Raw genomic sequence first — 25,185 nt, forward strand, 5'->3', positions numbered from 1 at the left:
TAACCACTTCCAGTCAGGACACTTTTACCCCCTTCCTGTCCAGGCCAATTTTCAGCTTTCAGTGCTAACATACTTTAAATGACAATTGTGTGGTCATGCAACACTGTACCCATATGAATTTAGCATTTTTTTGAGACAGATAAAGCTTTATTTTGGTGGTATTTATTCACCACTGGGATTATTTGTTTTGCTATGTAAATGAAAAAATCCAAAAAAAAATGTTGAAAAAAAGTGTTTTTCTTTTGCAAATAAATAGTATTTCATCATAAATCTTGGCCAAAATTTATTCCGTTATCTCTTTAGTAAAAATAAATAACCCAAATTAGTTTATAACCAAAAAATAACTTTTAAACTTTTTTTTTAAATTTTTTAAAATTTAGATTTTTTTTACACATACTGTCACCCTAGCAGTACAGTGTCACCATGGTGACACTGTACTACTTGTGGGGGGGTGAAGATTTTTTTTTTTTTTCTACACTGATTGCTTTTACACCCATAAAAGGCTGTAAAAGCAATCATTTCTCCTTCTCTCTAGCTGCATTCTTGCTGTCATTGAGAACTACTGAATGAGCTGTGATTGGTCACAGCTTGTCACATGGTACATGTGAATAGCCTTGTACCATGTGACCTCTGTGATCAGATTTCACACGTAGTAAGCAATGATGTCACAAGTGACATCTTGCTTACTACTCTGCATGTGATCACTGATTGGCCAATCAGTGATCACACGATCGGGACCTCGCACAGAGGTCCCGCCCGACAATCGGTGTTCCACTGTGTCCGGAGGACACAGCGGGCTCCGGATCGCGGTGATGAGCACTCTCAGGGAGCGCGCACAAGCAGGGTGTGAGGAGGCAGTTTATAAACGGCCACCCGACCCTGCACTGCCACCTTCCGGCTGTTTATATAGAACGGCCGGATGGCAAGTGGTTAAAAAAAAAATTTTTTCTCATCTTAGGAACCTTCATTCTAAATGTTACATTTCTAAATGTTATTGAGATACATTTTTGTTGGTTTTCTACCACAAAAAGTCAATTTAACATGGTTTCCTATGGAACACATTCACATCTATGCTTTGAGCCGCTGCATTTTTGGAAAGTATCAGGGACTTTTTTTTTTTTTTTTTTTAAATGCAAAAATGTTTTTTTTTTCGTTCAACAGACTTCAATGGAGGCGCTGCATAAAATGCATGTCCAGTGGTTTTTGCGTTTTCATGCATTTTACGTGTTTTGATGCGTTTTTGATGCATCAAAAACGCATAATGTGTGTGCACAAAATGCACTGCAAAACAGGCAAATGCAAACTGCATTGGTGTGAACCAAGCCTGAAATGCATTGAAAAAAATGGACCCATAATGTTTTTTGGTGCGTTTTTAATCTGCCCAGCAACAAGTTGGCCAAAAAAAAAAAAAAAAAGAAAAAAACAACACTTGCAAAAAAATGCAAAACGTTCTGCAAAATGCAAACTGCATTGGTGTGAAGCAGGCCTCAAATGCATTGAAAACCCATCAAACGCATGCGTTACGTTTTTATGTGTTTTTTTTAAGTCACATGACCTATGAAAAAAGCACCCTATTGTCTGCAATTGAAGCGGACATATTGTTGCGATTCTGACTTTGAAGTCACACCGATTTTGAAAGTAGTGTATGCAACTAAAGTCGCACTAACGTCATACTTTAACCACTAGCCTATTGGGCACTTATAACCCCTTCCTGCCCAGGCCAATTTTCAGCTTTCAGTGCTGTCACACTTTGAATGACAATTGCGCAGTCATGCAACACTGTACCCATATGAAATTTTTATCAATTTTTTGAGAAAGATGGAGCTTTCTTTTGGTGGTATTTAATCACCTCTGAGTTTTTTATTTTTTGCTAAACAAACCAAAAATTGAAAATTTTCAAAAAAAAAAAAAAAAAGTTTTTAGTTTTTGTTTTAAAATTTTGTAAATAAGTGATTTTTCTCCTTCACTGAAATGCACTAATGAGGCTGCAGTGATGGGCACTGGTAGGTGGCACTGATGGGCATTGACAGGCAGCACTGAAAGGCATCACTCATATGGCACTGATAGGCAGCACTAACAGGTGGCACTGACTGGCATTGATAGGTGGCACTGAAAGGCAGCTCAGATGGGCACTAATATGTTGCATTGATAGGCACTGATATGTGGCACTGACAGGTGGCACTGCTGGGGCTACACTGATCATCAGGGCACACTGATCATCAGTGACCTGATGATCAGTATACATGTCCCCTCTGAGGAATGCAGATTACCGGCTCTCCTCTCCTTTCGAGCTATCGGCATTTCTCTCCTCACAAGCAGTCACGCTGACAACCGGCATTTCCCTACTTACATGCGATCAGCTGTGATTGGACACAGCTGATCACATGACCAAGCCAAAATCTTCGGCTCTTTCAGTTGATCGGTGATCCGCTGTGTCCGAGGGACAGCGCACCGCCGATCGGCGCGCACTCCCGGAGCCACGCATGTGCGGTTAGAATGGGAGGACGTCGTATGACGTCCTCCCAGAACGAGAGAACTGCCTTGCGGCAGTCATTGCCTTATATGGTGGGCGGGAGCCGGTTAAAATCGTACGACTTCAAATCTGGATTGGTGTGACCGAAGACCAAAAGTTGTAAAAGCATGTTTTCGGTGGCCATTAATTGTCACTACACTAACACACACACACTTTTCTGAAAACCTTTCCTTTCAGAATCAACATTTTCTATGGGACAATATACTACAAAATTCTCCCAGGCCATTGATTGCAAAACAAGATTTGTTAATTTGCACACATATTTTTCCCTGACAAATGAATTCAAGACCATGTTGCAAAAATTAATACATCCCAATGAAAGTCTTAGGAGCAAAGCTAAATTTTAGACAACAAAATCCTAAGTGTGTGTGGCCTCCCGGCGTTTGGAACTGGAAGGGGCCACCCCCAAACTTGTCGAAATTGTCTTGGTATGCTGATGCCTTAAGAGTTCCCTTGACTGGAACTAATCCCTGAAAAGCAACCCCACAACATATTCCCCCTCCAAACTTTACACTTGGCACAATGCAGTCAGGCAAATACCGTTCTCTTGGCAACCACCAAACCCATACACATCCATCGGATTGCCAGACAGATGCGTAATTCGGCACTCCAGGGAACACATCTCCACTGCTCTAGAGTCCAGTGGCGGCATGCTTTACACCACTGCATCCGACACTTTGAGTTGCACTTGGTGATGTAAGGTTTAGATGCAGCTGCTCAGCCATTTAAACCCATTCCATGAAGTTCTCTATGCACTGTTGTGCTAATCTGAAGAAGGCCACATGAAGTTTGGAGGTCTTTAGCTATTGACTCTGCAGACAGTTGGTGACTTCAGCACACTGCACTTCAGCATGCACTGACCTGGCTCTATCCTTTTACGTGGTCTACCACTTCGTGGCGGTGTTGCTGTTCCCAGTTGCTTCCACTTTGTTATAATCCCACTAACAGTTGACCGTGGAATATTTAGTGTAGGGAAGCATCGAAATTTCGGTGGCCGAAACGTTTCGACCAAAAACACCACTATCAATCTTTGGCCGATATGAAAATAAGCACGGATACAGGTGCCGAAAATAACCCTGCCCTTGACGGCTGCCACCACCGCCTGGTGGTTCTCAGCCTTACCTGAGAAACCATCGAACAATCCCGGTGCTGGGCATAGAGATAAGTGAAGGAAAGATGGCCTCCACTCATCTCTATGCCCTTGGAGGATTGGAGCGACGTCACTAAGTCACTTTTGGCTCCGGTGCCTTGCAAAAAAGCACTAGATCAATTTTTTTTTTTTTTTATCTAATGCTTTACATTGTAGAGGAGAGATGTGGGGTCTTATTGACCCAATATTTCTCCATAAACAGGACCTATCACTGCTTATTTCTATCACAAGGGATGCATGCATTCCTTGTGAAATGAATAAAAGTGATTAAAAAAGTGTGTAACAAAGAAAAAGACAAAAAAACCCCAAAAAAACAAAAGAAAACTAAATATATTAAGAAAAAAAAAAAAAAAAAAAGGTTAAAATGCCCACGTCCCCCTCTGCTTGCGTGTAGTGGTGAATGCATATGTAGGGCACACTCACATATGTAAACCGTGTTCAAACCACACATGTTAGATATCACCACGAACGTCAAAGCAGCAGCAATAATTATAGCACTAGACCTCCTCTGTAACTTTAAACTAGTAACCTGTGGACATTTTTAAAACGTCACCCATGGATATTTTTAAGTACTGTACGTTGACGCTATTCCACGAGTGTGCGCAATTTTAAAGCAGGACATGTTGGGTATTTACTCGGCGTAACATCTTTAATATTTTACAAAAATATTGGGGAATATATAGTGTTTCTGTAATCATTAAAGTGCATGTTTTTCCCAAAAAATTATGTTTGAAAAATATATTGATTTTTAAAAAAACTGTCTATTTCGTTTTTTGGCCAAGTGCATCCAGAATTTTAAGTTTTGACACCAGAATTTTAATTTCGGTGCACCACTAATTTAACAGCAAGGACATTTCATAGATGGACTTATTGCACAGGTGGCAACCTATCACGGTACCACGCATGTATTCGTTGGGTCGCTCACAGAAGCAAACTCTTTCACAAATGTTTATAGAAGCAGTCTGCATGCCTAGGTGCTTGATTTTATACACCTGTGGCCATGGAGGCGATTGAAACGTGTGCGTGTAAAAACCACAAACTTACAAAAGCATTAATATGAACACTATGAACAGCAATGCTTGCTTTGCTCTTTGGTGGCTATTTTACCCAGCTCTTAAAACCTGTAGATCATTAAGTGTATATATATATACACATATATATTGTTATTATAGCCAAATTTACCACCCTAACTCCTCCCACAGTTTTTACACTACATAGACTGTAATATACCGAAACGTGCGGATTGTTCCTGATTGGTGTGCTATTACTTTGTGGAACGTTTCGCCGAATGGTTCACGAAATATCGGCGTTTTTGTGGCGAAATTGGTCCCATAGGAATGAATGGCAGAATGTTCAAAACTAGAGTGGGAGCTGACAAAAGCTAGAGTGTGAGCTGAAAAATCAGGACATGATTTCTAAACTGCCACCACTCCCTCATTTTCAAGCCCACCTACACAAATCTTATATCAAAACATTCAGCTATCCCTGCTGCCACTAAAAATGTCCACGGCTAAGCCATAGTCCAGATAGTTTTCACAATATGACCATTTGTTTGCAACTCACACCGCCCATTGACATTCATTGAAAATCCACTCTAGCCACCTCACATTTGAAGGGCAATTTCTAAACTGCGACTGTGCCTTAATTTGTAATATTTCAGAGACATACTATGCATCAACATGTAGGACTGGGTCTTGTGATTCTCACAATATAAAGCTCTTCTTTGTAGGATGTATAATTTTTAAACTACAACCGTTTGAAGATGGCAACCGCCAGTTAAGTGAGCAAGTTGGAGCAGTTTGTTTTTAACCGCTCTTCTCTGCCCTTGCTGTAGAGCGAGTTGCCATAGGAACCCAGGTGTGTAAGCAGGCAGCAGAGTGGAGGCAAGAACACTTCACACAATTTCCCCAGAAATTGTAGCTTTTCTAGTTTAGCTTACATCAAGTTAGCCTTGCCTAGGATGCATTCCGCAGCCCAAAGAAGAGGTGTACTATGAAAAGGTGCTGCATTCTGAGGAAAGGAAGCAAATTCACAAAGAAGAAGTAACATGCCTTATGACCATATTATATGCAGTATGCTTATTCAGACATCAAGAATACCTTTCACCTTTAAAGAAGAAATCCAGGGAAAATTTTTATTTTCCCATGCAGTGGGGCTGTGCCTGCACTGCATGGGTTAAATGCTTATTTTTGTCTATGGGTTTATAAAGCAGATATATACTTACCGAATCGGCTGCTCCTCCAAGCACAAGACTGGTCCCCACCGCTCCTGCCTCCCCTACACGCTCTTGTGAATGGGCTGTTCCTGATGTCATCATGCCCACAGACCGACTCTGGACGCAAGGACAGCAGGAACAGTCTACTGCTGGACGTGGGGGAGCTTGGTTTTCTGGAGGATCGGAGGACAGGGGCATAGCTTTGCCCTAAGCCCCTCAACAAAACAAGCAGTTAACCCATGCAGTGTGGCAGCCCCACTGCATAGGTAAATAAAAAATTTAACTGCAGTTCAGCTTTAAAATAATTGACATCTACATTGGAAGTATGCAAATAAACTGGGAGGTCATAAACCTTGTTCTTAATATTTGGAAGGCAAGGTGGTCAGTTAATTCAGTGACTTCCCTTCTAGAATTTAAAAATAGTTTAGATGTAAAACCACACTATGACCTTGTGCAACTGTTCATCCTGTAAAACATCTACAGGCTGCAGTCAAATAGCTCGAGTCCAAATATGAAGCATATTTCACAATCTGTATTGCATCATTTTACTGTATATACAGCACTGTGCAAAAGTTTAAAACACTTACAGAAAATGCTTTAAAAATGAAATAAATAATTTCTTGTCAACCTGAAAAGGGCATAAAAAAGGAGAAAAACACATTTTTAAAATCAATATTTGTGTGATCACCCTTTGAGGGAATTATTAACACTTACTGCGCAATTATAATGGGGCTGAAAACCAACGCGAGTGGTGTGCACCACGTTAAAGCAGATAGACCTGTTTCAGTGTGATCTGCTTCAGTTTTTATTACAGAGAAAAAATAGAAAATGGCACGGGCCCTACACCTAACAAAGGGGAAGTGGAAGTTTTCAACATACAAAACTGCTGCTGATTCTCCCACCAGTTTGGACCTGGTATAAAAGCTGTGAGCCGTCTGCCGGCAGCTGCAGGTTTGATTGAAGGCCTTTTTCACATGGGCAATCTGATCAGGCCCGCCTGTCAATTTTTCAGGTGGACCTGATTGGATGGTCCATGCATCCCTATGGACAGACAAGTCCATTTACAACTGCCTATCTTCGGGTCTAATCCAGTCCAATAAAAAAAAACCACAGAAGGAAATCCGTTCTCTTCCATTTAGGCGGATTGGACTGGTGGGTAGCCAGGTGTAAATGAAGAGCAGAGTGTTTAGTCCTGGCTGCCCATACAGCAGAGTAGGCTCTGTCTGTGTCCACTATTAAGAAACTGAGTGGACATGGATGTGTCATCCGTCCACTCTGCTCCAATCATCAGGGACTCAGTGAGTGGATCCCCTGGCGATCAGAACTTAATTCGCCCCAGGTGAAAGGCCAAAAGGTGGTTGCTGACCTCAAGACATGCTCCTAAATTCTACATTAAAACTCAACTCCAAGCAAACAGGTAAACACACATCTAAAATTACAAATAGATGAGCTGTCCAATCTGCCAATGGACTTGCAAACATGTCTAGCCCTGTATTCATACACATCTACAAGACAGCGCAACCAGTTTGGGCAATACAACTTCTCCTATAGAGTTAAAGTGGAAATCCAGTCAAGCACTAATTAAACCTGCCCTCACTCCCATTCTAAGCCCTATTCAAACTAGAAAGATGTCTATATGTACCTATTATGAGGGTATGCTGGTCCGGTCACATAATCAGCTTCCATCGCCAGCTTCAGTGTAGAAAAAGGGACAGCCGACAACAGACGCCCCATAGTAAACCTATGGATAATGTCACTGTCAACAATGGCTGCAATGCTTGTGCGATCTCTCCTCTTCACTGAGATCATGTGACCAGACCAGAGAGCCCTGAGAATAGGAATGTATGCACATCTTTCCTTTATAGGAAAGTTAGAATAGGGCTTAGAATGGTGGTAGGAGCAGATTTAACCACTTGCCGACCACGATATAGCCAAAAGATGGCTACAGCGCGATTGGCTAGCTCTGGGAGGGCATCCATGGATGTCCTCCCAGAAATACGCACCCTGCCCCCCCCTATTCCAGCTTCGGACACAGCTGATCACGGATCGAGGCCAAGGGTCAATCAGAGCGGCCATTCACCATGTGATCAGCTGTGTCCAAGCATAGCTGATCAACGTGTAAACCGAAAATGCTGGTTATCAACAGTCCTCTCCTCATGCTGATAGTGCGCGAGGAGCCGGTAAGCGGCATTCCTCAGAGGGGACATCTACACTGATCATCATGGCACTGATCCCTTATTTACAAAAACTTCATAACAAGCTAAGAAAAACTTTTTTTTTTCCTTCCAAATTGTTAATCTTTTTTCGTTTGTCTAGCAAAAAATAAAAAAAAACCCAGTGGTGATTAAATATCACCAAAATAAAGCTCAATTTGTCTAAAAAGAAATAAAAAAAAAAATAAATAAAAATTTGGCTTGGGTACAGTGTGGCATGACTGCGCAAAAGTACAACAGCACTGAAAGATGAAAATTGGACTGGGCAGGAAGGGGTTAAAAATGCCCAGTAGGCAAGTAGTTAAGTATATTTAGTATTTGACTGGACTTGCACTTTAAAGAATACAGTGATGTCACATTTCAGCTTGTAGACTGACTAATGAAGGAGCAGCTACACACTAATTAGGCATTAACTCTACCATCTACTGCTGTTAGCACGTTTCCAGCCAATACATATGCATGCGGCCAAATCTTATAAACTCAGAGCGCTGCTTCTCCTTTCCCTGAATCCTGCTATACAAGAGAACAGATTTTAAGGGAATAAACAACGGCATTAAATAATTTTTTTTTTGGCTTTAGTTTCTCCAAGATTAGTACACTTCACTTTATCAGCAGGTGCGGCAACTTATTGGGATGATTTTAAGAGAAAAATAGGGGAGGCTTATAATACAAGCATTAATTCTATTTTACATGTCAATTTAGAAACACCAAAAGTTACCTGTTTGTCAGCTACATGTGCCTCAGTGTTCAGAGGAATCTGAGCTTCAACTACTTCTAGTGCAGCGGTGTGTGTCAATCTGCCATTCTTTGAAGAGTTTCTTTTTTCCAGATCTGTACTCTTTTTGTCATGGCCATTTAAGTTTTGGTGGAAGAAAAGACTTTTCAATGGCATAGGTAAAAACCATGAGGTGGCAAAAGCAACAGAGACACTGATTAGAGATATGACATTCAAACTGAATAAGGACCAGTTGGTCACAGACACCAGAACTTGGCCTGTAACAGAGCCAACAGTAAAACCAGTTAGTGTAGCAGTACGGCAATAGCTGGTTACTTTTTGGTACATGCTATGGTCAACAATGCTGTAAATATAAGAGTAATAGGCTATCTCTGTTGCTGTGGATATGCCATAAAAAAATTCAAGGAATTGGACTGCTAATGTGCCTTGAGCATACAAAAGCATAAACCATGTGATTATCAGGCTTAAACCCTGCATGATTATCACCGGCTTATAACGCAGATAGTCTGTAGCAAGAAATACAGGAAACAGCAGGACCAGGTAGGAATATGTCCAGACAGGATAAATTTCATTATAAACCTAGGGAAAAAAAAAAGTAAAAAACAAAGTTGCTCATTAAATACAAAACGCCAAATTAAAATTAAAAGCACAAGATTATATAACAGAGTGGCTTCAACAATTTCCTGTAGGAAAATCTAACTACTTTAAAAAGTAGGTTGTGACCCCATAAGCATTTCAATGCTCAGGTGTCCATTTTATTTGTAGAGTAATTGGGATACCTAAATTATATACAATATATTAACCACTTGCCGCCCGGCCTATGGTCAAATGATGGCGGGGCAAACATCTCGTCCCTCTGGGAGGGCATCATATGACGTCCTTCCCGAATCGCACCTTGTGTATGCCCGCAGGGCCGCGCTGTGGCGAGATCTGTCATCGGCCATATACCTCGGACATGGCTGATGACAGATCTGTGTACTGGCCCTGTTGCCAGTACCATGTGACCAATCACAGCAGGTCACATGACAGTTGTATACAATGAATGGCTTCCTTACATGCCATCCATTGTATACAAGTGTGTCTAGCTGTGAATGGTCAACAGTGATCACATGCACAGGCTGGGCCAATTACAGCCCATCTGTGCCATGTGATTAGCCGTGGCCAATCACAGCTAATTACAACATAAAAACCTGAATGAATCGATTTCAGTAAAATGCTTGCTTATAGCAAAGACATTCTTTGCTATAAGCAATCAAATTAGGGGAAGTGATCAGTTTTTTTTTTTTTCAAACACAAAGTAGTACAATGTTATGGTAACATTATACTACTTTGGTCATAGTGTAATATGAAAAAAAAAAATCTTAAAATTAAGAAAAAAAAAAAAAAAGTATTATGGAGGCGATCAGCGACTTATAGCGAGACTACGGCGGGCATTCTGACATTGGGGGGGGGGGGGGGGGGAATACCTGTCACCGACATCCCCACTGACACTAATACAGTGATCAGTGCTAATAAGAAGCACTGACACTGTACTAATGGCACTGGGCAGGAAGGGTTAACTGTGTGTCGTTTTACTGTGTTGTCTGTGTGTGTTTTACTGTGTGTTCTGGTGCTGACAGGGGAGACATCTATATTTTTTACATACAGACCTCTCCTGTCACTGTTCGACCCAGTGATCAACAGCTGAAACTGCCAATGGGGGCACGGGTAGGGCGGCGTGCAAGACCCTACCCGTAAATATGAAATCACACATATACATACATATATACACACACATTTTTTATATATATATATATATATATATATATATATATATATATATATATATATATATATATATATATATATACACACACACACACATATACATATATATATATACACACACACACACACACACACACACACACACACACACACACACATAATTTTGCGCAACGCTGCCGCTCTGAAGCAGTACTTCTGCTATAGGGCGTTCAGTAAGCAGCTAGTATTGTTAAATTTGTTGTTCTTAAGATTTACTTTTGTAACTTTATTCTGCATAAAACATTGTCATTTCTGTTTAATGACAGGTCTCTCTCCTGTCGGGCAAGGACATGCTGCTTTGTATTTCTCTGCACAGATAAATACAAAGCAGCATGCCTTTGTTGTAAAACACAAAGCAAAACACACACAGCAAACAGTTAACCCTTTGATCGTCCCAGATATTAACCCCTTCCTGCCCAATGTCATTAGTACAGTGCTTTTTATTAGCACTGATCACTGTATTAAGTGTCACTGGGGATGCCAGTGGAAGTTAGTCAGTTCCCACCCAGTGTCAGAATGTCCGCCGCAGTCCCGCAATAAGTCACTGATCGCCACCATTACTAGTATAAAATAAATAAATTTCAGTATATATACACCGCCATTTGTAGACACTAACTTTTTAGATTGTAAGAGATTGTTACTGTATTGTCTCCTGTTATATTGTAAAGCACTGAGCAAACGGTTGGCGCTATATAAATCCTGTATAATAAACCAATTAATTTACACAGATTGGGATTTTTTTTTTTTTAGCAAAGACGTATCAGAATACATTTTGGCCTAAATTTATGAAGAAATTTGATTTTTAAATTTCTTTATTGAATGCTTTATAGCAGGGGTGGGCAACTGTGGCCCTCCAGCTATTGTAGAACTACAAGTCCCATGAGGCATTGCAAAACTGACAGTTACAAGCATGGCTCCCAAAGGCAAAGGCATTATGGAACTTGTAGTTCACCAACAGCTGGAGGGCCACAGTTCCCACCCCTGCTTTATAGCATAAAGTAAAAAATATTTTTTTTTTTCAAAATTCTCGGTCTGTTTTAGTTTATAGTGTAAAAACATAAAAAAAAACAAAACAGAACAAAAAAAACACGTGGGCAATCAAATGCCACTGAAAGAAAGCTCTATTTGTAGGGACGTTCTAAACTGCATACTGGGATGATTGGATTATTGGTTGCAATGCTCAACACTCATTAGGGGTCACTATATTTTTACACACATTTTGTGTAACAAAATCATTACCATATATGTTTTGCTTTTTCTGATGTGCATGATACTATGTTGCAAGTAGTAGTGGCACTTACTGATACATATGCAGCTGTAAAATGGCATCACAGTAAATTATACAGACATAATGGAAACATTACTCATTAATATATTAATAGAAATAGATTTACTGATTTCATACAGTACATGTATGTGTAAAGCACTACATTTTGAACTGATTTCTTAGGAATCTGGAAAATTATGTTTGAAAAATGATTAAAACTTACAAACGCCAAGGAAAAAATGAATGCATTTCTGATAATGTGGTTAATACTGATCTACATGGGGACTATAGCTGGAATATAAATGGTTACAAAACCCATACATATTAAATTTCAATTAAATGTGGGTAAAATTACTTTTCTATATGAAGATTATATCATGGTAACTCTTAACCTATTTCGGATAAACAAATGCATATTTTTCTACATGGGGATTATGGATGGATTATTGTGCATACACATGCCAAGGACCATATTTGACCTATTTCTGAAATAATTAAAAGGTATAGTTATTTTTATATATGGGTATTATGGGTGGGATATCATGGTTGAACATGCCTAGGAAGCCATTTGACCCCTTTCTGATAAGAATGAGAATAGCTATTTTTCTACATGGGGATTATGGGTGAATGATTGCAGATACACATACCAAGGACCATCTTTGACATGTTTCTCCTAAGAATATAGGTATAGTTAGGTTTCTGTTTGGGGATTATGGGTGGAATATCATGACTGAAAATGACTAGGAACATATTTGACCCTTTTCTAATAATACGAGAATAGCTATTTTTCCACATGGGGATTATGGGTGGAATATCATGGTAAAACATGCCTAGGAAAAAAAATGTGACCCCTTTCTGATATGAGAATATTTATTTTTCTACATGGGGATTATGGGTGGATGATTGCAGATACACATACCAAGGACCATATAGGACATGTTTCTCCTAAGAATAATGGTAGTTTTCTATATGGGGATTGTGGGTAGAATATCATGGTTGAAAATGCCCAAGCACATATTTGACCCTTTTCTGATAAGAATAAGTGAATAGCTATTTTTCTATATGGGGATTATGGGTGGAATATAGTTTTCTAACATACATGACTCTTTTCTGATAAGAAAAGGAGTATAGCTGTTTTTCTACATGGGGATTATGGGTGGAATATAGTTTTCTAACATGCCTAGGAACACATTTGACCCCTTTCTGATAAATATGAGAATAGCTATTTTTCCACATGGGGATTATGGGTGGAATATCATGGTTAACATGCCTAGGAACACATTTGACTTGTTTCTGATAAGAATAGCAAAATAGCTATTTTACTACATGGGGATTATGGGTGGAATATTGTTTTTTTTAACATGCCTAAAAAAAACATTTGACCTCTTTTTGATAAAAATATGAGAATAGCTCTTTTTCTACATGGGGATTATGGGTGTATTATTGTGGATACACATGGCAAGAACCGTATTTGACCTATTTCTGAAAAGATGATGTGAATAATTATTTTTCTACATGGGGATTATGGGTGGAACATCATGGTTAAACATGCCCAGGAACACATTTGACCCCTTTCTGATAAAAATATAATAGCTTTTTCTACATGGGGATTATGAGTGTATTATTGTGGATACACATGTCAAGGAAATTATTTCACCCATTTCTGAAAGGATTATGGGTACAGTTATTTTTCTACATGAAGATTATGGGTGGAATATCTGGTTTAAACATGCCTAGAAACACTTTTTACTTGTTTCTGATTAGAATATGAGAATAGTTATTTTTCTACATGGTGATTATGGGTGCATATTGTGGATACATATGCCAAGGACTATAGTTGACCTATTTCTGATAAGAACATGCATATAATTATTTTCCCAAATGGGGAAAAGTATGTTTAAAAAAGGTAAAATGTATTACGTGGGATGTGTAGATAAGAATATTGATAAAATTAGTTTTATTTATGGGGATTGTGTGGGCAATATCATGTGTACACATCCAGCATAAAATATGTAACTTTTTTTATAGGAATATGGGAATTATTATTCTTATACAGGTTTTATATTGCACCACCAGTTTGCACAGTATTTTACAACATGAGGGCAGACAGTACAATTAGAAATACAATTCAATACAGGAGGAATCAGAGGGCCCTGCTCGTCAGAGCTTACAATCTAAAAAGGGACAGACAGGTGATTGGGGGGGTGATGATGCATAAATTAAATATACAGTTAGGTGGAGGAAGAATAGGCTTCTCTGAAAAAAAAAAAAGTTTTTCAGGGATCACTTAAAAGTGGAATTGAAATATTTTTTTATGTGGGGATTATGAGTAGAGTGCCATGGTTACACATCCCACGTAATTTACAGTCATGGAAAAAATATTGGCACCCCTTCATTTCATCAGATAATGCACCACTTCACCTAGAAATTGGTTGCAATGACAAATGTTTCGGCATTCTCGTGTTTATTTCTTTTGTTTATATTGGTATGACAAAACTGGAGAAACAAAAAGCCAAATCTAACACATTCCATGCAAAACTCCATAAATGGACTGGACAAAATTATTGACACTCAATTTAATATTTGCACACCCCTTGGGGAAAATAACTGAATTCAATTGCTTTCTGTAATCATCACTGAGTTTCTTACACCTCTCTACTGGAATGTTGGACCCTCTTTTTATGCCAACTGCTCCAGGTCACTCAGTTTGGAAGGGTTCCTTTTCTCAACTGCGGTTTTGAAATCTCTCCACAGGTGCTCTATGGGATTGAGATCTGGACTCATTGCTGGCCAGTTCATTATTCTACAGTGCTTTGTTTGAAACTATTTCTAGGTGCATTTTAACATGTGCTTTGGGTTATTGTCCTGCAGTAAGACTCATGATCTCTGACAGAGACCCAACTTTCTGGCACTGGGCTCTACATTGCACCCCAGAAATCTTTGGTAGACTTCAGATTTCATAATGCCATGCACACGGTCAAGACATCCAGTGCCTGAAGAAGCAAAGCAAACCCAAAACATCAGTGACCCCATGTGTGACTGTACTCTTTTCTTTTAAAGGCCTCATTGCTTTTTCTGAAAACAGTAGAATGATGGGCTGTACCAAAAAGCTGTAATTTTGTTTTGTCTGTCCACAGCACATTCCTCAGATAAAGTTTTGGCATACTCCAATCTGGCTTTTTTTTTAGGTTTCTGTGACAGCAATGGGGTCCTCCTGGGTCTCCTATCATAACGTCCCTTTTCATACAGATGGCGACTTATAGTACGAGCTGAGACAGTTGTACCCTCAGCTTGAATTTGTCTTGAAGTTGATCAAGGTTCTTTAGCCACCATTCAAACAATTCTTTGTTCAATCTCTGATCAATTTCTCTCTTCCATCCATTTCTAGGGAGATTAGCTACAATGCCATGGGCTGTAAAGGTACAGGATCATTAAAATCTCTGGAGATGGACTTGTAACCTTGAGATTGTCCATGCTTTGCCACAAATTTTGTTCTCAAACACTATTTTAACTGGTTGCCGGTGAGATTATTATATTGTCAGCACCTGTTAATTGACACGGGTGAGTTTAATTACAAATTATAGGAGTATTACAAACTTGGAATGCAATTATTTTTTACAATTTTGAGAAGATGCCAATAATTTTGTCCATTCTATTTTTGGGGTATTGCATGGAATGTGTCAGAAACAGGTTGCATATTTTATCCTGGATGTGTATCCATGATATTGCCCCCATAATCCCCATATTCTTATCTAAAAAGGTAAAATGTATTATGTGGAATGTGCAAACATGATATTCCACTTATTATCCCCATGTGGAAAAATAATTATATGCATATTCTTATCAGAAATAGGTCAAACATAGTCCTTGGCATGTGTATCCTCAATAATGCACCCATAAACCCCATGTTGAAAAATAACTATACCCACAATCCTTTCAGAAATAGGTCAAGTATGGTCCATGGCATGTGTATACACACAAATCTACCCATAATCCTCAAGTAGAAAAATAACTATTCTCATATTCTTATCAGAACCAGATCAAATGTGTTCCTAGGTATGTTTAATCATGATATTCCAACCATAATCCCCATATAGAAAAAGAACTATACCCATATTGTTATGGGAAACTGGTCAAATATGGTCCTTGGCATGTGTATCCACAATCATCCACCCATAAACCCCATGTAGAAAAATACCTGTTGTCAAGTATCAGAATTGGGTCAAATGTGTTACTAGCCATCTATAACCATGATATTCCACCCATAATCCTCATATAGAAAAATACCTATACCCATATTCTTATCAGAAAGGGGTCAAAATGTGTTCCAAGGCATGTTTAACCATAATATTCCACCCATAATCCCCATGTAGAAAACTAATTATGCTGATAATTTTTTCAGAAATAGGTGAAATATGGTTCTTGGCATGTGTATCTCCAAATCAACCACCCATAATCCCCATGTAGAAAAATAACTATTCTCATATTCTTATCAGAAACAAACCAAATGTGTTCCTAGGCATGTTTAACCGTGATATTCCACCCATAATCTCAATGTAAAAAAATAACTCAACCCATAATCATTTTAGAATTAGGTCAACTATGGTCCTTTGCATATGTATCCACAATAATCTACTCATAATCCCCATGTAGAAAAAGAAATACACCCATAATCATTTCAGAAATAGGTCAAATATGGTGCTTGGCGTGTGTATCCACCAAAACAAACCCATGATCCCCATGTAGAAAAATTACTATTCTCATAGTTTTATCAGAAAAAGGTCAAACGTGTTTCCAGGCATATTAAAAAACAATATTCCACCCATAATCCCCATGTAGAAAAATAGCTACTCTCATATTCTTATCAGAACAAGTCAAATGTGTTCCTAGGCATGTTTAACCATGATATTCCACCCATAATCCCCATATAGAAAAAGAACTATATCCATATTCTTAGGAGACATGTCAAATATGGTCCTTGGCATGTGTATCTGCAATGATCCACCCATAATCCCCATGTAAAAAAATAATTTATCATATTTTTATCAGAAAGGGGTCAAATGTATTCACGTTATCAGAAAAAATGTATTCCGAGACATGTTTAAACATGATATTTCACCCATAATCCCCATGTAGAAAAATAATTATGCCCATAATTATTTTAGAAATAGATCAAATATGGTCCTTGGCATGTGTATCCACAATAATACACCCACAATCCCCATGTAGAAAAATAACTATTCTCATATTTTTTTTTATTAGAAAGGGGTCAATTGTGTTCCTAGGCATGTTAAAAAAAAAACAATATTCTACCCATAATCCCAATGTAGAAAAATAGCTATTCTCATATTCTTATCAAACAGGTGTCAAATGTGTTCCTAGGCATGTTTAACTATGATATTGCACCCATGATCCCCGTATAGAAAAATAAGTATACCCATATTCTTTGGAGAAACAGGTCAAATATGATCCTTGGCATGTGTATCCACAAAAATGCACCCATAATCCCCATGTAGAAAAATTATATGCATTTGCTTATTCGAAATAGGGTAAGTTACCATGATATTCCCCCATAAATAAAAGTAATTTTACCCATATTTTTATCTAAAAAGGTGAAATTTAATTTGTATGGGATGTGTAATCATTATATTCCAGCCATAATTCCCATGCAGGTCAATATTAACCACACTGTTATCAGAAATGCATACATTTTTTTTCTTGGAGTTTGTAATTTTTAATCTTCATTTTTCAAACAGCATACTCCAGGTTCTTAATAAAACAGTTCAAAATACAGTGCTTTATGCAGGCCATAGACGGTTCGTTTATCGGCCAATTTTTCGTCCGAAAAACAAAAACATCGGTCGTTCTGTTGCCACCAATGATCGGCCGTTTTTCGCAAATTTTCCAGCATGACCGATAAAAAATGAGGAGGAACTGCGAAAATCAGCCGATGACATTGCCCCACTAACAGTGCAAAAATCGGACGATTATTCTTTTGGACGAAAAATCAGCCGATAAACGAACCGTCTATGGCCTGCATTACACATACATGTACTGTATGAAATCAGTAAATCTATTCCTATTAATATATTGAGTAATGGTTCCATCGTTTCTGTATAATTTACTATGATGCCATTTTACAGCTGCACATGTATCAGTAAGTGAAGAGTTAGTCCTCATGCAAACTGGTCGTTTTTACAGCTACTGTTTTTGGCGTTTGATGTTTTTTTCTACAGCTAGTAAACCCCCCAGCATGTTATCCTATGTGTCCATGCACACATATAGACTGCAATCAACGATTTTTGGCTGGGATGTATTTTGGCTGGAAAAAAAACCCCAGGACTAGTTTAAGGAGTTTTTTAGTTGGAAAAATGCTTTAACACTGAAAAACGTGGTAAAATGCCACAAACAAGCATTTCTGGATATTTGACCAAAAAAAAAAAAAAAAAAAAAAAATTTTCTTGGCAAAAAAAAAATGCTAAAAAACGCAAACGCGGAGAATTACCACAAATCGCTAATGCAAAAATGCATGTTTAATGTGACTTTACACAACTAACGTTAACAGCGTTATCAAAACGTCCAGCGTGCATGAGGACTAAGTGGATGTTTTTAAAGCTACTGTTTTTGGCTTTTGACAGTTTTTTTCTACAGCCAGTAAACTCCCCAGCATGTTATCCTGTGTTCATGCACACGGACTAACCAACGTTTTTTGGAAAGGATGTTTTTTGGCTGGAAAAAACCCCCAGGACTAGTGGGTTTCTAGAGGAGTTTGTTAGCTGCAAAAACACTAACGCTGAAAAATGCAGCAAAATGCTGCAAACCAGCGTTTTGTGGACTTTTTTGACAAAAAAAAAAAAAAAGAAAAAAAAAAAGGGATTTTTTTAAATAAAAAAACCCGCTAAACACCGCAAATGCAGCAAAATGCCGCTAAACGCTAATGCAAAAACGCAAAAAAAAACCTGAAAAACCTCACCTTTTTAATGTAACTTTACACAGCTAACATTACCAGCATTATCAAAACGCCCAGTGTGCATGAGGGCTTAAACATTAGCCACTACTACTTGCTGTAGCAATTGTACGTACAAATATGGACGCGAACATCCATTTTGGTAAAGACCCTCCATCTTGTATCATTTCTCACTCAACATCAGCTCCTCTCTGTTGAGTGACACGTAGTCCTTGTGTGCTGGGTTCAGAAGTGCACAGGGCACAGCTGGATATCCTTCATGGTTGTAAACCCAATTAGTTGATGCCAGTGTGTCTGTCCCACTCTTACTCTGATGCCGATCATAAAGCTATAAACCCGTCCAGGGGCGGAATGACCATTTGGAAACTCAGACAATGCCTGAGGGCCCAGGGTCAGTAGGGGGCCCCATGAGATGCCCCTGGTACCTTTTTCATAGGCTTTTTTGAGTTTGGGCAAGGACACAGGGGCCCCATGACCCCATATTGCCCGGGGGCCCCATGAGTCGTCAGTCCTCCCCTGAACCCGTCAGTCACTGGACTTCAAAAGCATTCCGGGATAGCAGTAAAACCTATATCTCATTTGGAGACCACATTTTTATACACTTTCATAATTTCTCGTAGGTAATACATACCAGAATACAAAACATATATTCAGAGAGGTCATTTTAATACAAGTCACCTGATACCTTACACTCCTAGACTACGTCTACCCGAGAGCAAAAATCCAATATCTCCTTAACCGTCACAGCCAGATATGTCATATGTGATGTCTGGACGTTCAGAATATCGTTCTGCATATTATCCTGCCAGTGGATAAGATGCTACATGTACCTAGGGAAGGTTATTGACCCTGGTATAACTTGGGAGGGATTTTGGTTTTAGCTTGGGTCTCCGCCTAGACCCCCCCCTCCCCAAATGAGGCCATTGGCCCTTGGCTTCAGAGACACCCCCTGCTGGGGGAATACAAAATAGGCTGCCAGGCCTGAGAGAAGATGAAGAATTCTCCCTTTTAACATCAGGAACCAACTTTGGGAGAAAAGGCACCCTTTTGTTCAGACACTTGAACACTGCTGAAACCAGGATTTCTGCAAGTATTCTACCTTCATAAACTTCTTTCTTTATCTCTCTGCTGTAATATATATATACACACACACACACATACATACACATTTATATAGGCTACATCTTTTTCTGTAAATATTTTTATTGCACCATTTTGATCTTTTTAGTAATAAATTATCTGAAAAGCGTTGAACTGTTTCTAAAGCTCTTTAATGCAAACTAAGAATCCCTGTCTCTGAAGAGCACTACTGTGTGTTTTAAAATTTCTGCATACATCTGTCTGCGGTGACAGTGTGTATACAGATGCTTATTCAAACATCATAGTGTTATTGCTAATATTGGTGAGTTTCCTCTTTCTCTGTACAAAAAGGTGGTGGTGGCAGTGTGAAGGGTTAATTGCATAATTAACCTGACCCAGTAACAATCGCTCTCAGGCTGTGGCACATAGATTGTGGCCCATTAGCTGGAAAATCTTTGTGCAGCTGGGCGTGGCATTGTTACGCACGTGACAGCGCGGTTTTAGATTGGCTAGTCCTTCGGTCACGAATTGGTGAGAAGGGCTGGGGGTCTGACGCAGCGACCATCACACTTGCAACATAGTATCAAGCACTGCAGAAAAGAAAAACATTTTGTGTAACAACAAAATCATTACCAAATACGAGTGTAAAAATATAGTGACACCTAATGAGAGTGTTGAGCATTGCAGCCAATCATCCCAATATGCAGTTTTGTGTGTCCTGGAAATAGACATTTAATTTAGGTACAGCGCTGCAAATATCAATTTAAAGTAGTGCAGCATGTATGGCAAAAAAATGGCCTGGTCAGGAAGGGGTGGAAGTTGGAGGAATTCTCTGGAGGGCAAGTGGTTAAACTTACCAAAACTATATCAGGACAAAAATAAACAGCCCATTCGATTTATTGATGTTTAAAATCAGGCAGACCACTGCACTAAATATTGGCAGGTATATCTAAAAAAAAAAAAAGGCATTGAACAATCAGATTGCATAGTGTATGGACAGATACAGGGAAGACATATCAGCACCAAGGGCGGACTGATCATTTGGAAACTCAGGCACTGCCCGGGGTCAGTAGGGGACCCCATGAGATGCCCCTGGTACCTTTTGCATAGGTTTGTTTGAGAAAGGACACAGGGGCCCCATGATCCCCTATTCTCCGGGGGCCCCATGAGTTGTCAGTCCACCCCTGATCAGCACCAAGAGGATGGCAAGGATCCCATGCATATGGTATAGCCTGTACAGTGTACCACTCTCCCCTGATACCCACCTGCGTCTCAGTGAGGTTCTTGTCCGGCCCCAGCAAGTAAGGAGTGAGGAAGGGTTCGGATGGTCTGAGGTTGGCAAAGAAGCCGTAGGTACAGAGAACACAGGTAGGAAAGAGCCAGCTCCCCCGGGATATCAGCAAGGCATTTCTGCAGCTCACCGCCTCTGTGAGCTCCATGCTAGGCACAGTAAAGAGTCTGGGTCTGTCAAGGAGACAGATAACGGGCGTCAGGAGCCGAGCAGAGGACGCCCGCAGCCCAGCACAAGGTCACCATACAATGGGCACCTCATGTCACAAGCCTATGGTAGGTACAATGGGCGGGTAGAGGTAGTAGCAGCCACTGACCAGCCTCGTGTTACGTGACGCACGTTGAGTGGGCGTGGGAAAGGGCGTGTCAGAAGACTGCGCAGCTGTTGTCTGGACTCGTGACGCACAGTGGGCGAGAGAAGAATTGTGACAGGAGCATGGAGCAACTACCCGGCTTCATGTCACAAGGCTGTCAGCGTACTGTTCAGGGAACACGTGAGACACTTATGGCAATGCAGCATAGGCACTTGTTTCCAGGCTTTTCACGATTAAACAGCTCACCGCCATATTAATAAATGTCTATGCCCTTTCAAGTGGAACTTTGGAATTGTCTGCCGCTCCTTATTTTTTTTTCCTAACAAAATATAGAATGTTTGCTGACAAAGCTGTTTTTTAATGACAACCTGAGATAGGTTAACTATTGAAGAGAATTGATATTTAACCACTTGGTGCACGCCCCTGGGGTGTGCGGCAGAACAATACCATATCTGCGTTGTACAGATCATGGCGTTCGAGGCAGTGTTGCCGACTTCCCGCACCACTTTTTACTTATGTAACCCATTGAAATGTGTTCGATGCAGTACTTTCAAATGGACATTATAAGGTGATGGCCTGCCATTTACGGTCATTCACATTGGAAGAATAGCCTTCTGGAACTTGTATCCTGAACAGCAGGACTTGAATGGTGAGTAGGGCGCCCAGGGACTGCATTTCCTAGGGGAGGTAGCGTGTGGGCAGGGGCATATAAAAGTCAAAGCCCGGGAGAGTGAGGGGAGAGGCATGGAAGTGCTGAACTAGGCTGCAGAGCCAGAGAGGGAGAAGGAGTAGAAAGAGCCTACAGATCACCCGTCCTGCCACGCTGACCAGCGGGCCAATCTGTTAACAGGAGATCAGATGGGTGGCCGAATCAGAACTGAAGAGTGTGGGGCCCCCAAAGGGCAGACCGCTACGATCTGCCGGACCAGATTGATTGGCTGAGAGAGTCTCATGTATCCACTAAGTGAACACTGACAGTTTCGTCACCTCAGTTATCTACATATAGTTGCCCCAGGTTGCGGCCTAGTTCTCCCAGCCACCACTGTTAGGATACATCTGCATTACAGTCTCATCATCCAAGCTGACAGCAGGACATACAGTTTCAGGCCAGAATACAGCAGTGCCAAGTGAAACAAGAAGTTCCCTTTTCCAGCATTCCTACTATTGTTGCCTTAAGCCTTTGACATCCAGAGAGAGTTGTTCTTGCCTATGGACACTTATGACAATTGTTACCCTCCGCTATTTCAAGTCTGCCTTTTAGCTAGTGCCTTAAAGGGGACTCTGCACTAATTCTCTAACAGCAAAAGGAAAAGTGTTAAATCCTTCTTTTTTTCCTCATTGTTTTTTGTGTTGCTGTTTTGAGGAACTATTATCTAGTCTACACCTTCAATTTCATACCAACTGGGCCCCAACAAGCGCACAGAAGACGCTATAGTATTTTTAAAGGGACATTGATCAATTATAAATGAGAAATCTCTTTACTTCACATTTAATCCTTGTCGTCTAGGACCAACAGTGAGCTTACCTATTTGATAGTTCTTGCTCACTGGGGATTCAACAGTCTCCTCAGATTGGAGGCATTGGATTATTTTTGAAAGTAGGCCTGCTAACAGTTACAGGTATTTCACTGTGAATGCTGTTACTTTTACTTAAAATTGACCGGAGTGATTATCTATGTTGCATATACCCATGTTGTTCTGTTCTTTTTGACCAAGTTATAGTCAATGCCAGTATAAACTTCATATTGGTTTATACTACTTTGTGTGCGAGTCCATTTTACAGTTGTGGTTTATTGTGGTCACAAGAGTACAGTGGTGTCAGTAGAGGCTGGGCTTCAAAAGGAGGTTGACAGGGAACCCCAAAAAATTACTAAGCAAATCTTAAGGAGATAGTGCTACACCAACAAGCCATGGAAAGTTTACTGATGGAGTACTTTTACTGACAACTTAAAAAATAACAGAACTCCTAGTAAAACAACAATCGCTAATTAAACAGTAAAAACACAATATGGAAACACTGACAATACCTATAAACAAGTTAATTGCCTGGTATACACTTAAAAAGTCAACACAGCATGACAAATGATCAATCCCTGATATTTACGGTTTTAAAAATCACTGATTTTTTTACAAATTGTAAATTTATTGACAGTTGGCCAGGCTATCAAGTGATCTCTATGAACAGTCATAGTGATCATTTGGCATTTACAGTATGTAAGTAAACTGTCATGAATGAGTTTCCATTCATGACAATTTGATTACTGTTGTAATGCTGTGATTGGCCCACAGCTATCACATGATATTTGGTTACCTGCACCATATGATTAGCTGCAGCCACCAAGCTGTCATGAACCCATTTATGACAGCTAAAACTGTTGGTTATAACTGTGATCTTCACTATGACGACACTGAACTACTATCACGTACCTGGTGATGGAGGCCAATGAAGAGAGGGCTTCCCTTGCGACTAAGTTCCAGACTCCCCTGAGAGTGGGACAGTGGGAGTCAGGCCCAAAATTGCACAGGTCGCCTGTAGGAGTGCTGGTTGGTAGTCCACTCAGAAGCACAGGTGGTGCACCGAGATAGATCTGCAGACAGGAGGCACCTGTGCGCGGTATGCAAGGCCTTCCGGGATTTAGATGTTTACTGGGTAGTTGGTTCAAGCCAAGGTAAGGTACCAGGTGGGAATTGGAGCAGACGTAGTCAAATGGGATAGCCGACGTCATACACAGAGGAGCGAGAGAGAGATAGTATCCGTAAGCCAGGCCGAGGTCTGATCAGGGGTAAGGCAGAGTGGACAGGTCCAGGAGCAAGCCGAGTCGGTAACAGGAAATCATGGGTCACAGGAACAGGGCACGGGGAGCTAGAGATCATCCAGCAACTTGAGGAAGTGATGAGCCTCTTTATAAAGGCCATCTGGCACCAAACTGAGGCTGATGTGTCCTTCTGCGGCCATGCTGAGTACTGGCAGAAATGCCAGATCTTCCAAAACTTCTGCCATGGACAAGACTCTGACAGTGCCCCCCCCTAAACGGCAGCCTCCAGATGCCCACCTGGGCCATCTTTTCAGGATACTTAGAACGAAATTCTTGGAAAAGCCTGGGGGCATGTATATTGCCTTTTGGTTCCCAGGAACTTTCTTCAGGTGGGTACCCCTTCCATCTGACCAGGTACTGGATTTGTCTTCCCCGCCTTCTGCAGTCCAGAATTGCTTCAACCTCATATTCCGTCTTCTCCCAAACTGTTATCGGCGGAGGAAGTGGTACTACTCTCCCTGGAAAAGGATCAGGAACAGCTGGCTTGAGTAGGGAGATGTGGAAAACTGGGTGGATCTTGTATGATTCCTGAAGGCACAGCTCAAATGCCACTGGATTGATTTCCCTCTTGATCCAGAAAGGGCCAATGTACTTTGGACCCAATGTACGTGATGGGAACGGGAGTTTTGGATTGGCAGTTGATAGCCAAACTTTGCCTCCAATCTTCAGAGGAGGGTTTCCTCTCCGTTTCCTGTTGTAGTTTTTCTTATAATCAGCCTGGGATTTCGGTATAGATTCTCGAAGGACTTTACAGTTGTTCTGTAGCATGGAGAGTCTGTCCTGTACTGCGGGTACCGAA

The 25,185-nt window shown here is 40.3% G+C and overlaps 1 protein-coding gene across 1 annotated transcript in view; it reads right to left on the reverse strand.

Annotated features, from left to right (window-relative positions):
* The window catches only part of SLC19A2 (solute carrier family 19 member 2), a 35,807-nt gene extending 14,210 nt beyond the window's left edge, over positions 1–21,597 (reverse strand). The window contains exons 1-2 of the mRNA XM_089668300.1: positions 21,233–21,597; positions 8,830–9,426 (exon numbers count right to left, since the gene is read on the reverse strand). Of these exons, the coding sequence (XP_089524426.1) occupies positions 8,830–9,426; positions 21,233–21,406 (771 nt within the window). The 5' untranslated portion in view covers positions 21,407–21,597. The remainder of the gene's footprint in view (positions 1–8,829; positions 9,427–21,232) is intronic.
* Between the last annotated feature and the right edge of the window lie 3,588 nt (positions 21,598–25,185).

The sequence above is a fragment of the Staurois parvus genome, unplaced genomic scaffold (assembly GCF_062004578.1).
Source record: "Staurois parvus isolate SC_StPar_1 unplaced genomic scaffold, SC_StPar_1.0 ptg000056l, whole genome shotgun sequence".
In the NCBI taxonomy this organism is placed as follows: Eukaryota; Metazoa; Chordata; class Amphibia; order Anura; family Ranidae; genus Staurois; species Staurois parvus.